Source organism: Myotis davidii, unplaced genomic scaffold, assembly GCF_000327345.1.
Source record: "Myotis davidii unplaced genomic scaffold, ASM32734v1 scaffold217, whole genome shotgun sequence".
Lineage (NCBI taxonomy): Eukaryota > Metazoa > Chordata > Mammalia > Chiroptera > Vespertilionidae > Myotis > Myotis davidii.
In genome coordinates, this window is record NW_006290034.1 from 9,745,869 (window position 1) to 9,757,800 (window position 11,932).

Consider the following 11,932-nt stretch of genomic DNA (forward strand, 5'->3'; position numbering starts at 1 on the left):
TGAGGGGTGGGTACCAATGGCTACCCAAACTCTTACTCTTCTTAAGGACTTGAAAAACCTCAAAACTAAATTTCCACCCATCAATTCTGCTTCCCTCACACCCGATAAGGCACCTCAGGCTGCTCCCCTTCCCTCAGCATCACATGATTTTCTGGGTTTCCACATTGTCTGAAGTGCCGTTGTGTGGCAGTTTGCAAATAAATTCCTATTTCCTTGACATCGTTCTTTCCGATACATATCCATTTGAATTGATCCCATCGGGCATCACCTGTTTCTGCTCCCTCATTCCAGATTCCGTGCTCGTGGTGAAGGCGAGGCAGCCCAAGCCTTTCTTTGCTGCCGGAAATACATTTGAGATGACTTGCAAAGTGTCTTCCCAGAATATCAAGTCGCCGCGCTACTCTGTTCTCATCACGGCGGAGAAGCCTGCGGGCGACCTCTCCAGTCCCAACGAGACCAAGTACATCATCTCCCTGGACCAGGATGCCGTGGTGAGGCTGGAGAACTGGACAGATGCCTCCCGGGTGGACGGCGTCGTGTTGGAGAAAGTGCAGCAAGACGAGTTCCGCTATCGGATGTACCAGACTCAGGTGTCGGATGCAGGGCTGTACCGCTGCATGGTGACAGCCTGGTCTCCTGTCAGGGGCAGCCTGTGGCGAGAAGCAGCAACCAGTCTCTCCAATCCTATTGAGATAGACTTTCAAACCTCAGGTGAGCGGGGAGCCCTGTGGAATCAGAGGTTGAGCTAGAAGAGACCCATGGGCTTTATTTGTTTAACAGCTTGTTGAGATACGGTTCCTGTGCCATACAGCTTACCCATTTAGAGTGTATACTTGGAACCTTGCTTCTGCTCACGGACGGATGCAACCTTTTTTCAACCTAGGACGGTGAGACCAGCAACAGCTTCCCCTGGGAACATGATGGAAATGCAAATGCTGGGCCCACCCAGACCTACTGAGCCACACTCCCCGATGGTGGGCACACACAGCCTGAGCTTAACCACCCTCCTGGTGATGGTGGTGCAAGCCAGGGCTCCAGAACCATCGTTCAGTGGCAGGGTTCTCGGCCTCCATGCTCTGCACGGTTTGGCCTGGATACTTCTTTGTTGTTTTTTAGTTCTAGTTTTTTGGTTAATTCCCTGGGATTTTAAAAATAGGACATCATGCTTTCTGCAAATAAAGACAGGTTTACTTCCTCCTTCCCAAACTGAATACCTTGTGTTTCTTTTTCTTGCCTGATTGCCCTGGCTACAACCTCTAATACGGAGTTGAGTAGTGGTGGCTCCAATGGGCATCTTGTTCCTGGTCTCAGCGGGCGGGAATGTTCAGGCTTTCTCCGTGAAGTGTCATGGGAATGTGGGTTTTTCATAGGTGCCCTTAACTGAGTTGAGGGAGTTTCCTTTCATTCCTAGTTTGTTGAGGGTTTTTACCATGAAGAGGTATTGGGTGTTTTCAAATGCCTTCCTGTGTCTATTAAGATTCAGATGATGGTGTTTTTACTATTTGTATGTCTTTTACTGACTATAGAACTGTATTCCAGCTTGTTTTACATTTCTTATTTGATGTTTCTTTAAAACTGTTATGAGGAAGAGGGGAGACATACAATCTTTTGTATTTCTGGGTAAGGAATGGGTATTGAATTTATTTCTCAATTCTTTATGTCTCAGTATAACAGGAAAGAAAAAAATCACTGTAGCTTCCAGGATGAATACACTGCCTAAGGTTTTTATTTTAATCCCTGGAGTTGTCGTGGCCAGTTCACAGTGTAAGAGAAGCTGCAGTCAAAGCCAGTATCCAGCACAATGCCGTAGCCTGAATAGCGCTTAGCAAATATTGACTTGATACTGAAGAGTCGTCACTTTATTGATTTCAGGGAAGAAGGGAGAGGGAGACAGAGAGAGAAACATCAATGATGAGAGAGACTCACTGATCAGCTGCCCCTTGCACGCCCCACACTGGGGATCGAGCCCACAACCTGGGCATGTGCCCTGACGAGGAATTGAACTGTGACCTCCTGGTTTATAGGTCGATGCTCAACCACTAAGTCATGCTGGCCAACCACTTCTTACAATCAGCAGCACACTGTCAGGCACACACAGCAAAGATGTCCTTCCTGGTGTCCACCTTTCTGTCCCCTGGTCTCAGGCCACTTGCCTCCTGGCATGAGGACTGCATTTCTACTGAGCCATGACTTACTGATGGTTTTCTCCTTAATAGATAATGTCTTAAAACACGGTAAAGTAGAAAGAAGGAAAAGAGATTCACCTATAAACTTAATTTGTAGTCTTTGTCTTCCTAGAATTTTCTCTGGTATGTTGTCTTCATGACGTTGAGAGCAGACTGTATATACAGTTTTATGACCTGCTTTCCCCCTGTTTAACATTACAAGATAAACATTTCCCATGTTATAACACGTTCTAGGTAAACACCACCTTTAATGACTCAACCTCCTAGAACAGGGGTCCTCAAACTTTTTAAACAGCGGGCCAGTTCACTGTCCCTCAGACGGTTGGAGGGCCAGACTAGAGTTTAAAAAAAAAAAAACTATGAACAAATTCCTATGCACACTGCACATATCTTATTTTGAAGTAAAAAAACAAAACGGGAACAAATACAATATTTGTATTTGCATGTGGCCCGCGGGCTGTAGTTTGAGGACCCCTGTCCTAGAATTTGGTTAACGGTCACCCTGTTGGTGGTCATGCAGCTGGTCTGCAATTCTGCCTTCCACAAAAATACTGCTGCTAACAGCCTTCTTTTAGGGGCTGGAGTTGCAAGATGGTTTGCGTCAACATTTATTTTTAAAAGCCAAGTGGTCCACGTACTCTCTGCAGACGAGGAATCGGGGTCACCTAGTGACTCTGGTTGTTCACTGGCCTAGTCTGTCATCTTGAAGTTAACCAGACAAACCCCCTTACAAAAACAGCATCACCACAGAAATTGACCGTAATAAAAATATTTCTAAGCCTGGGATAATGACCCACATTAACAGCGAGTGGCTGGTTTCATTAGCAGGAAACCCGCTGGGTGAGTCATTCCCAGGGAAGGCCTTTCCGTCCTCACTGGCCTGGGGAGCCGGAGCACAAACGCTCTGCTGTTCCCGCAGCCGCGGCCACGAGGGGCGGTGAGGGCCGGACTGGTGACCTCAAAGGCGTTTGGGGCTTTCTCTGGCCGTAGAAGGAAAAGAAAGGGAAATTTGTCCAAATTAGGTAAGTCTTTCCTTGCTGGTTCAAATTAAGTAAATAAAAGCCTAACTCCTCTGTGAGGATCTCTTTTTTCTTTTTTTCTTTTAAATATATTTTATTGATTTTTTACAGAAAGGAAGGGAGGAGAGGGATAGAGAGTTGGAAACATCGATCAGCTGCCTCCTGCACACCCCCTACTGGGGATGTGCCTGCAACCAAGGTATATGCCCTTGACCGGATGACCGGAATCGAACCTGGGACCCTTGAGTCCAGGCCGACGCCCTATCCACTGAGCCAAAACAGTTAGGGCTCATGTAGTTATTTAATGCCTCCGTGTATTCAGACACGCCCTCAGTCATCCGGGGAGATCTCATCAAATTGTTCTGTATCGTTACTGTCGAAGGAGCAGCCCTGGACCCAGGTACTTCTCCCACCCTTCCCCCACGTGACCTTTTGTAAATATCTCTTGCATCATCCCCACTACGTTGCACAGACGTGGACGTCAAGGATTGGGTTGTCCGCTTATCCCCACACTGCTCAGCTCAGCTCAGGTCTCAGTAGGTGTTTAATAAATATTTGTTGAATGGATGCATCTGTCAGATGAATTGGAAACACATGATATTTTTAAAATATGTTTTTGATTTTTTTTTTTTAGAGAGGAGAGGGGTGAGAGAAACACAGATGAGAGAGAACATAGATCATCGATCGGCTGCCTTCTGCACACCCCCTACTAGGGAATCGAGCCCACAACCTGGGCATATGCCGTGACTGGGAATTGAACCAGCAACCTCTCGGTTCTTGGGTCGACGCTCAACCACTGAGCCACACCAGCTAGGCCCCATGCAGATATTTCGTCTGGGTTGTTCAGGCAATTAGTGGGCCACTTACAGGGCCGATTCAAGCTGGTGTGAAACCCACCGGCAGAGTGAAGCGCCCCACCTTTGTCTTTCGTCCTCCTAATCATGCCGATATTTATTGAGCTCCTTCTGTGTACAGGTGCTGTTCGAGATGTGGGGCGTAGAGGAGTGAACAAAACATTCCAAGTCTGCCCTCAAGGCACTGCCAATCTAGTTAAGGAGGCAGACCAGGAGGAAATCACCGTATACCATCAGATAGTGATTGACGCTAGGAAGAAATGCAGAAAAGAACAAATGCGTAGCAGGTGACCAGGAGGAGCTAGTGCAGATTAAATCCTTAGAGAAGTCGCTGTAAATGTTTTCTTTGAAGGAAATACTAGCATCGCCAACAGGAGGCCAAAGAGTAGTGGCCATTCGTCTTACACCCTTTCTTGGCGGCCCTCTTCGGGACAGTTGGTGTCCCTTTCTCACTTTCTAAGAGGACTTTAAGTATCAGTGCGCTAGGGCTCATGGTGGACGCTCTCTTCACATCCTCTGAGCATTACCACTGGGGCCGAACTCTTCCTTCTCTGATGCCCATGTTCATGTATTTGAGGCTTAATTTTGCAGCTCGCTTTACAGTTCGGCAGCGTTGCTCTCTGGGACTGTTAAATTGTGTTCAATTTTCTCAGCTTGACTTTTTCCTCTGGTTCTGAGTTTAAGCACTTCTTGGGAGGCAGGGAGGAGGAAGGGGGAAGCCACAGGGAACCGTGACATTGAAACTGTTGACGCCTCTAAATTCTTTATGATCCACTGGATGGACCTTTCGGTCCTTATGACTTTCCATGTCCTCCCAGTCATGGGTGCTCTGCCCCGCTTTCTCTGGGAGACGGCGTGTGATGTCACCACGTACCAGCTCTACACCCCGTGTTCTCTGTAGGAGACAGTTTGGGGTCCGACTCTTCCTCTTGTGCTCCTTGGCTGGGTGGTGGCAGCGACAAGGTCAAGCAGGGGACCCTGGGCTGGACTCCCAGAGGGAGGACACACGCGCTGCTGCCTCCTGGCTGTGTGACCTCATGGGGATTTGGTCCCGCCACAGGGTGTGGAGAGTGACAGCACCTCCACCACAGGGTTGGCGTGAGGAGCAGGTAGAGCAGTGCCGGCCCGTCATCAGGTGACCTGCGTGCCAGCCTATTTCCGCCCATGGCACTGACCCCAGGGTTTTGGCTTGTGATCCATAGATGACATGGCCTTTGACGTGTCCTGGTTCGTGGTGCACTCCTTCGGCCTGGACAAGGCTCCCATCCTCCTGTCCTCCCTGGACCGCAAGGGGATTGTGAGCACGGCCCGCAGGGACTGGAAGAGCGACCTCAGCCTGGAGCGCGTGGGCGTGCTGGAGTTCCTGCTGCAGGTGCACGGCTCCGAGGACCAGGACTTCGGCAACTACTATTGCTCCGTGGCTCCCTGGGTGAAGTCGCCGACGGGTTCCTGGCAGAAGGAGGCGGAGATCTACTCCAAGCCCGTCTTTATAACTGTGAAGATGGACGGTAAGGGTGGCGCACAGATCCTGTCTGCTCTCTGCTGGACCGCGGCAGGCAGAAGCCGGGCCCCCCCCGTTTGAGGAATGTGCTAGAACACGGCCTGGTGTCCTCCAGGCCTGGCAGGGCCGTACCAGAAAGAGTAGGCAGCCCTTGGTGTTTGCCCAGCTTCGGTATCGTATGCTGGGGGCAGCACTGAGAAATGATTTTTAAGATTTACTGGGAAGATTTTTGATGCTTCCTATACATTCCATGCAAGCTCACTGTGCCCGCTGAGAGCGGAGTCAGGAGAGCCGGTTCAGGTCTCCGGGGAGATGCTGGGACTGGGCTCCTGCTACTCTGCCCTCCTTGATGTTGGTTCTTGGGAAAGGGAGGCTCCTCCTGGTGTTCCTAGCATGGCGGGGTTCTGCATGGGACCCCAGGATGGGAGGGGGAGTTTCCGGCCTCTGGCCTACACTGACCACCAGGGTCAGCTGAACGAGGTAGGCAGAGGGCCCCGTTCTCACCCTGTTCCCCGAGCATCCCAGAGTCAGAGACAGTGGTTACTCAGCTAACGAGAACCATCTCTGCAAAACGTTTCAGGGTGAACATCGATTGAAAAAACTCCTTGGAGAGAGTTCCAGTCCAGGGGCCTCTGAGCATTCGGAGACTGGAGTCTGTTTCCCTGGTGATAGTGTCAGTTGGGGGGAGACTGGAATTGGACCCCCAGCTCTTCCACAGATGGTGTAGCCCTTCCGATCTTTATTCCCTCTCTTGTAAAATGGGATGGCCCCCTTTCCTGGGGCGGTTGGAAAGTGCAGCCCTACGAAATGTCAGGCACCTCCCACATTGCAGGCGTCGGCCAAGGCGTGCTGGCACTTCCCCGGGGGAGGGGATGTGGGATTTAGGGGGTCGGGGAGGGACCTAAACAGTGTGCATTCCTAACACTTGCACCGTATTTGCATCTTAGAAATTCTTTCCTTGAAGTGGCAAAGAAAAAGAAAAAAAAAGGAAGCCCAGATTACCAAACAAGTGCGGGAGTGACTCTTGACTTTGCTGGATAATTTACTACAGTGTTACTTAAAATAGCTCCCCAAGTGTGCTTCAGTCTTTTGACGCATAGCATTGGTTTACGTACTGTTTTTTTACAGAGGCATCTGCTACAGAGGGTGCGGTGCCCTTATACTGACTTTTAAAAATCCATCTCCTGCCAAACCCTAAAAAGCAAATTGACATTCAAAGGCATCGAATGCAATCATTTTGCTGTTTTCTTTCCCCCCCGCAGCACTGGGTGGGGAGACATTTGCCCACTTTTGGGACAGATAGGGCTGAGCTACTCCTGCCAGCAGTGCTGTGCCCGGGGCTGGAGACAAGGTCGAAGGGCATCTGATGGCTCCAGTGGGGACTGGAGGTGGTGGTGGGCCCTGCGGCCACCGCCCTGGCATCACTAACTGGCTTCCCTCTGCTCTGCCCCTGCCAGTGCTGAACGCCTTCAAGTACCCGCTGCTGATCGGCGTTGGCCTGTCCACCGTCGTGGGGCTCCTGTCCTGCCTCATCGGGTACTGCAGCTCCCACTGGTGCTGCAAGAAGGAGGTGCAGGAGACCCGGCGTGAGCGCCGCCGGCTCATGTCCATGGAGATGGACTAGCGAGGCCGGCGCCCGGCCCGGGCAGCGACACGGGGACGGACGGTCTCGGAGCGATTGGGGCAGGAAGAGGACGGTGATGTTCTGACGTGAAGTGTGTCACACTAAAACCCAGTCCTCGCTCATCTCAGGTGGGACTCGGCGCGCTCTCCTCTGCACGTGGAGTTGGAGCGCGGACACGTTTACCAGCACACAGCTTCTCTTCCCACGGCACTTTCTGAGGACGGCCGCGCGTGTCTTTTCCCCGACGGCGGCTTTTTCATGGTTAACCTCTGTCTAATTTTTTTCTCCTACTGGTTTATTGATCTCTGGCTTGTGTGTGTTTATAGCTTTTGTCCCGAGGGGTCGCAGTGAGGGCGGGGTGATGGTGTTCGGAGTTCTTTGTCCCCGGTGAGAGCCGGCCGGCTCCGGGGTGGGAGACAGATGTTAGGAGGAGGGTGGCCCTCCACGCCGGCCCAGGGACAACACAGACCTGTGCCCAGGGCGAATGTGTGGCCTTGACCCCCGCCCTGCCTGGCCCCTGTTTTCAGGGGTTTAGACCACATTGGAAATCTGAACTTGCGGTATGTAGCTTCTCATCGAGCCCAGACACGGGTTTTGGTTTTCTGCCTCTCTGCCCCCTTTCCATTTCTTTGCTCTTGGCTTTCTGTGAGCGCGCTGAGAAAGGCAGCCCTGGAATCTAGGATTTGGCTCTCCACCAAGCACCTTATCATGCCACCTTAGCCTTAAGAATGAACATGAAGAAAAATACACAGCCACTCGGACCGGGGCGGGGAGAAGGTCTGCATGGAAGATGGGGCTGGGGACAAGGGAAGGAACTGTCGCTGCGATCGAGCGGGGGCCCCAGGGAGAGCGGAAGGCGGACCCTGAGAGTTAGGTTTCTGAAGCTCGTGCCGGGAGGGTCAGGGGTGTGTCAGGTGGAAGAAGCCACCTCCAGTCCCTGGTCCTGTCCTTTGCAGGAGGCAAAGGCCTTGGACACCCAGGGACACCCAGGGGGACCCACAGGTGCCCCCTTCCCCTACTTCCGAGGCTGCTTGGTCTCCTTAACCTGAAGGACTCTTGCTGCTTGGAGACTGGCTGACTTCACAGGGTCTGAAATCGCCCGGAAGAACCGAGTGTTTTCTCTGGCCGTGTCCGCCCTTGCAGGTCTGTGAGATCCCCTGCAGGGGCTGGTGAGAGCTGGCCTCTGCGATGCTTGCTTTCCTGTTAGGAACATGAAGGCAACCCAGCAACGCATTGCCCTGGGAACAGCCTACAAAGGAGATCTGAGTGCAGTCTCTTTGGCCCGACTGCTCGTACCAGGAATAGGACAACGGACCAAAAGAGACCTTCTGCTCCGTTCTGGCCCCAGCACAGGGCCGGCCTTTCGGAGGCCTCCCCGTGGGGCCCTGAGGCTCGGTGGTGACGCCCGCCCTGCATCGCACTCCTCCGTGCTGCTGCGTGGCTCCGAAGGATCTGACACTCCTCTGTCTTCCGAAGGGGAAAAAAGACACATTGGTTCTGAGCAATAAAGTAATACGAAACGATGGCCATTCATGTACGGCTCTTTGTCACAATGGGCCGGACGAGCCCGACCCCTCCCGGCTCACAGTCTTCCCTCCATTTCCCTCCCTCTGCTGCCCACCACCCCTTCTGCAGGCATCACCGAGGCAGCCCCAGGAGGCAGGCCCCCACTCTCCGTTTGCCCACTGCAGGACCACTCGTGGGGTAGGCACGGGCTCCTGCACTGATGGTGGCAGCACAGATGACTGCTAGGCACAGATGGAACCGGGGAAGACGGGATGCAGAGTATGAGTGACTGGAGGAAGAGGAAGAGGCCTCCATAGCACTAGAGTTGGGTATTTTCTTAAAAATTTTTTAAGTCTATTTTTATTGATTTCAGAGAGGCAAATTTTTAAGTCTATTTTTATTGCTTTCGGAGAGGAAGGAAGAGGGATAGAGAGATAGAAACATCAATGATGAGAGAGAATCATTGATCAGATGCCTCCTGCATGCCCCGCCACTGGGGATCGAACCCACAACCTGGGCGTGTGCCCTGATAGGGAATTGAACCGTGACCTCTTGGTTCATAGGTCAACACTCAACCACTGAGCCACACTGACTGGGCAAGAGTGGGGGTATTTTCTACATGTTGCTTCCTAACTGCTATTTCAGAGGAGGTGGGTGATGGGTGAGCGTACACATGGAGGTTAAAGAGAGAACGCATAAACAGGTGTTGCGTTGGGAGCAGCCAGTGCCTGGGAGCCTGGCAGCGCTCACACTCACCTGGCAGCGCTCACACTCACTAGCAGATTCAGGATTGTTGTAGCGGAAGCCCTTCTTGGTAGAGGAAAGGGTATTAGCCTGGGGTGTGACCAGGTGGCCCCAGATGTGTCTGACCCACAAAAGGGTCACACCAGACACTCCGTAGTAGGAGAGGTGACCTGTGCTCACACTGTCCCTTGTCCTTTCAAACTGCTGTTGTAGTTCAAGGCTTTGATCCCAACCCCGCCCTCTGTCCAGGGGGTGGGTCCGAAGGGGAAAATCCCAGGGTATTGTAACAGGGACCTCGTTCCTCGCAGGGACGTGTGCCTGCCAGGAGCCTGTGTGAGAGACATTCTTACACGCTCTCTGGCGGGGGTTCCTGCCAGAAGCACTGGGCATGCGGAGGGAGGACCCGGCCACGATGCCCACGGATGACGTTGCACTTCTGAACAACAACAACAACAAAACTTGATAAATTGTTTGGGTTTTTTTCCCCCTAATCATGAAAGTCTCCCCGGAAAGCGCCTACGCTATGTTCAGATAGGAGCCTCAAAATTACGTTCAATTGTTTACTTTGTAATGTTTACATACATTTTACACTTTTTTTAAAGAAAAAAGAGAAAAAAATGCAAACTCTGACTCTGACAACTTTTCCAATTTTTCGTGGGACGGCAGAACTCTGACTCACCAACTGGATTTCAGTCTTCATGGAGAAACGTATTTATTTGTCTTTTCTCCCCCTCCTACCCACGCGGCTTTCCCCGGGATGCTGGTGGAGGCCCCTTCTACTCAGACTCGTGTCTGCTTCCCCGGTGGCTCTCGCTTGCTTTGCAGACCGCCTGCAGCCACGATTTTGTCACGGGCACCTGTGAGCCAAAGACTGGGCCTTTGTGGCAGGAATAATAAGCAATACTACACAACTTGCTACTTTCAGAAAACTTTCTTTTTAGCTTCACCAATAACCACAGAGGAAGAAGGGAACTGGGATTTGGGTAAGTTCTCTTCCACTGTTTGACCAAATTCTCAGTGATAAATACTGGGTGCAAATCACTAGGAGAAAAAAGTTGACTTTCTTTTGTAGTGTGGCACATGGGATCTGCCAGATTTCACGTAGACCGACGAAGGATCTTGTGTATTTTTGTCCATTTCCAATGTTATATGAACTGATTGTATTGTTTTATACTGTGACCACAACTATTACGCAATGCACCATTTGTTTTTTTATTTCATTAAAGGAAGTTTAATTTAAATTGAAGTTGTGTGAGGAACGTGGTGTTGGCCTCTGCTATCTTCCTTTTATCTCTTCTGCGGGAGGGATTGCAGCTGAATTCCGGTCGCAACTCGAGCACTTGAGCTTTGAACCCTAGGACAGCATCTCAGAGTTTCTCTACAGATATGAGAAGAGCCCGGCCGGTGTGGGTCAGCGGTTGAGCGTCGACCCAGGAACCAAGAGGTCTCCAGTTCAGTTCCTGGTCAGGGCACATGCCCAGGTTGAGGGCTCGATCCCCAGTAGGGAGTGTGCGGGAGGCAGCCAATCGATGGTGTTCCTCTCTCATTGGTGTTTCTATCTCTCTCTCCCTCTTTCTTCCTCTCTCTAAAAACATCTACAAAAACATTTTTAAAAAATAAAGATAAAAGAAGAAATGGATTTCATAGGATCAATATTGAAATTCCCACTGAGCGGCAAGGTGAGGGCCAGGCCTGGGGCAAGGTCTTTTTGGTTGCTGGGTGAATTCTCATGACCTGATAGGTCTCCTAACAGGAAAGAGAAGTCACTGTTGTTCCTCTCTGCGGCTCAGGAAACCAATACCAAAGTCCTGTGACCATATCGTGACTGGAGCAGAGTGGCTTTTCTGACTCATGACGCAGTCTGGAACCCAACCAGTTCAGGTGCTGGCCCCTGTAATACAAAAACAGTGTGATTCCCCCGGCCGCTGGCTTCTGGGACCTGGACAGGGGGGAGTGCGGGAGCCCCGACTTCCTGCTGGGCCTTGGAGCAGCCGCAGCCTTGGCTGGCCTCCCCATAGACTTTCCTGTGGGCCTCATGTGTGCTCTGGGTGGGAACCAGCTCATGTTTTGAGGTCTGTGTCCTCGTTACTCACTTTGCCCAGGAATCGGCTCTGTTCTAGGCCTGGGGAAGGTACTGGCAGTTTATAAATGCAGTTAACGCCCTGGAAAGAGCCCAGCAGTGACTTGGGCCCATTCAAGGCCTCAGTTTCTCTCTTGTTCTTTGAGGGAGTTGACGGATCATTTGATTCCTTCCTATGGCGTCACTGCTTGGTATTCCATACATGTAGACAAGAGGCTCAGCCCATACCTTTGGCAAGTTCCACACCTGAATATAGCCATGACTCTGACCTGAATTGTAAGCTCAAGTACGGAAAGGAGCAAAATCATGACCAGCTTCCTGCGGACACACATTCTGCCTTCTCTGAAAGTCAGGAATGGCAAGCTGCAAGGTGTAATAGAAAACACTGAATCGAAGTAACAAGCAGCCTTAGAATGCA

At 51.3% G+C, this 11,932-nt stretch overlaps 1 protein-coding gene across 1 annotated transcript in view; it reads left to right on the plus strand.

Annotated features, from left to right (window-relative positions):
• Nucleotides 1-8,713, plus strand: part of PTGFRN (prostaglandin F2 receptor inhibitor) — a gene marked incomplete at its 5' end in the record, with an annotated part of 52,538 nt that extends 43,825 nt beyond the window's left edge. Inside the window, 4 exon segments of the mRNA XM_015563538.1 lie at nucleotides 292-711; nucleotides 3,492-3,605; nucleotides 5,262-5,567; nucleotides 7,018-8,713. Coding sequence (XP_015419024.1) covers nucleotides 292-711; nucleotides 3,492-3,605; nucleotides 5,262-5,567; nucleotides 7,018-7,184 — 1,007 coding nt within the window.
• Nucleotides 8,714-11,932: the final 3,219 nt, after the last annotated feature.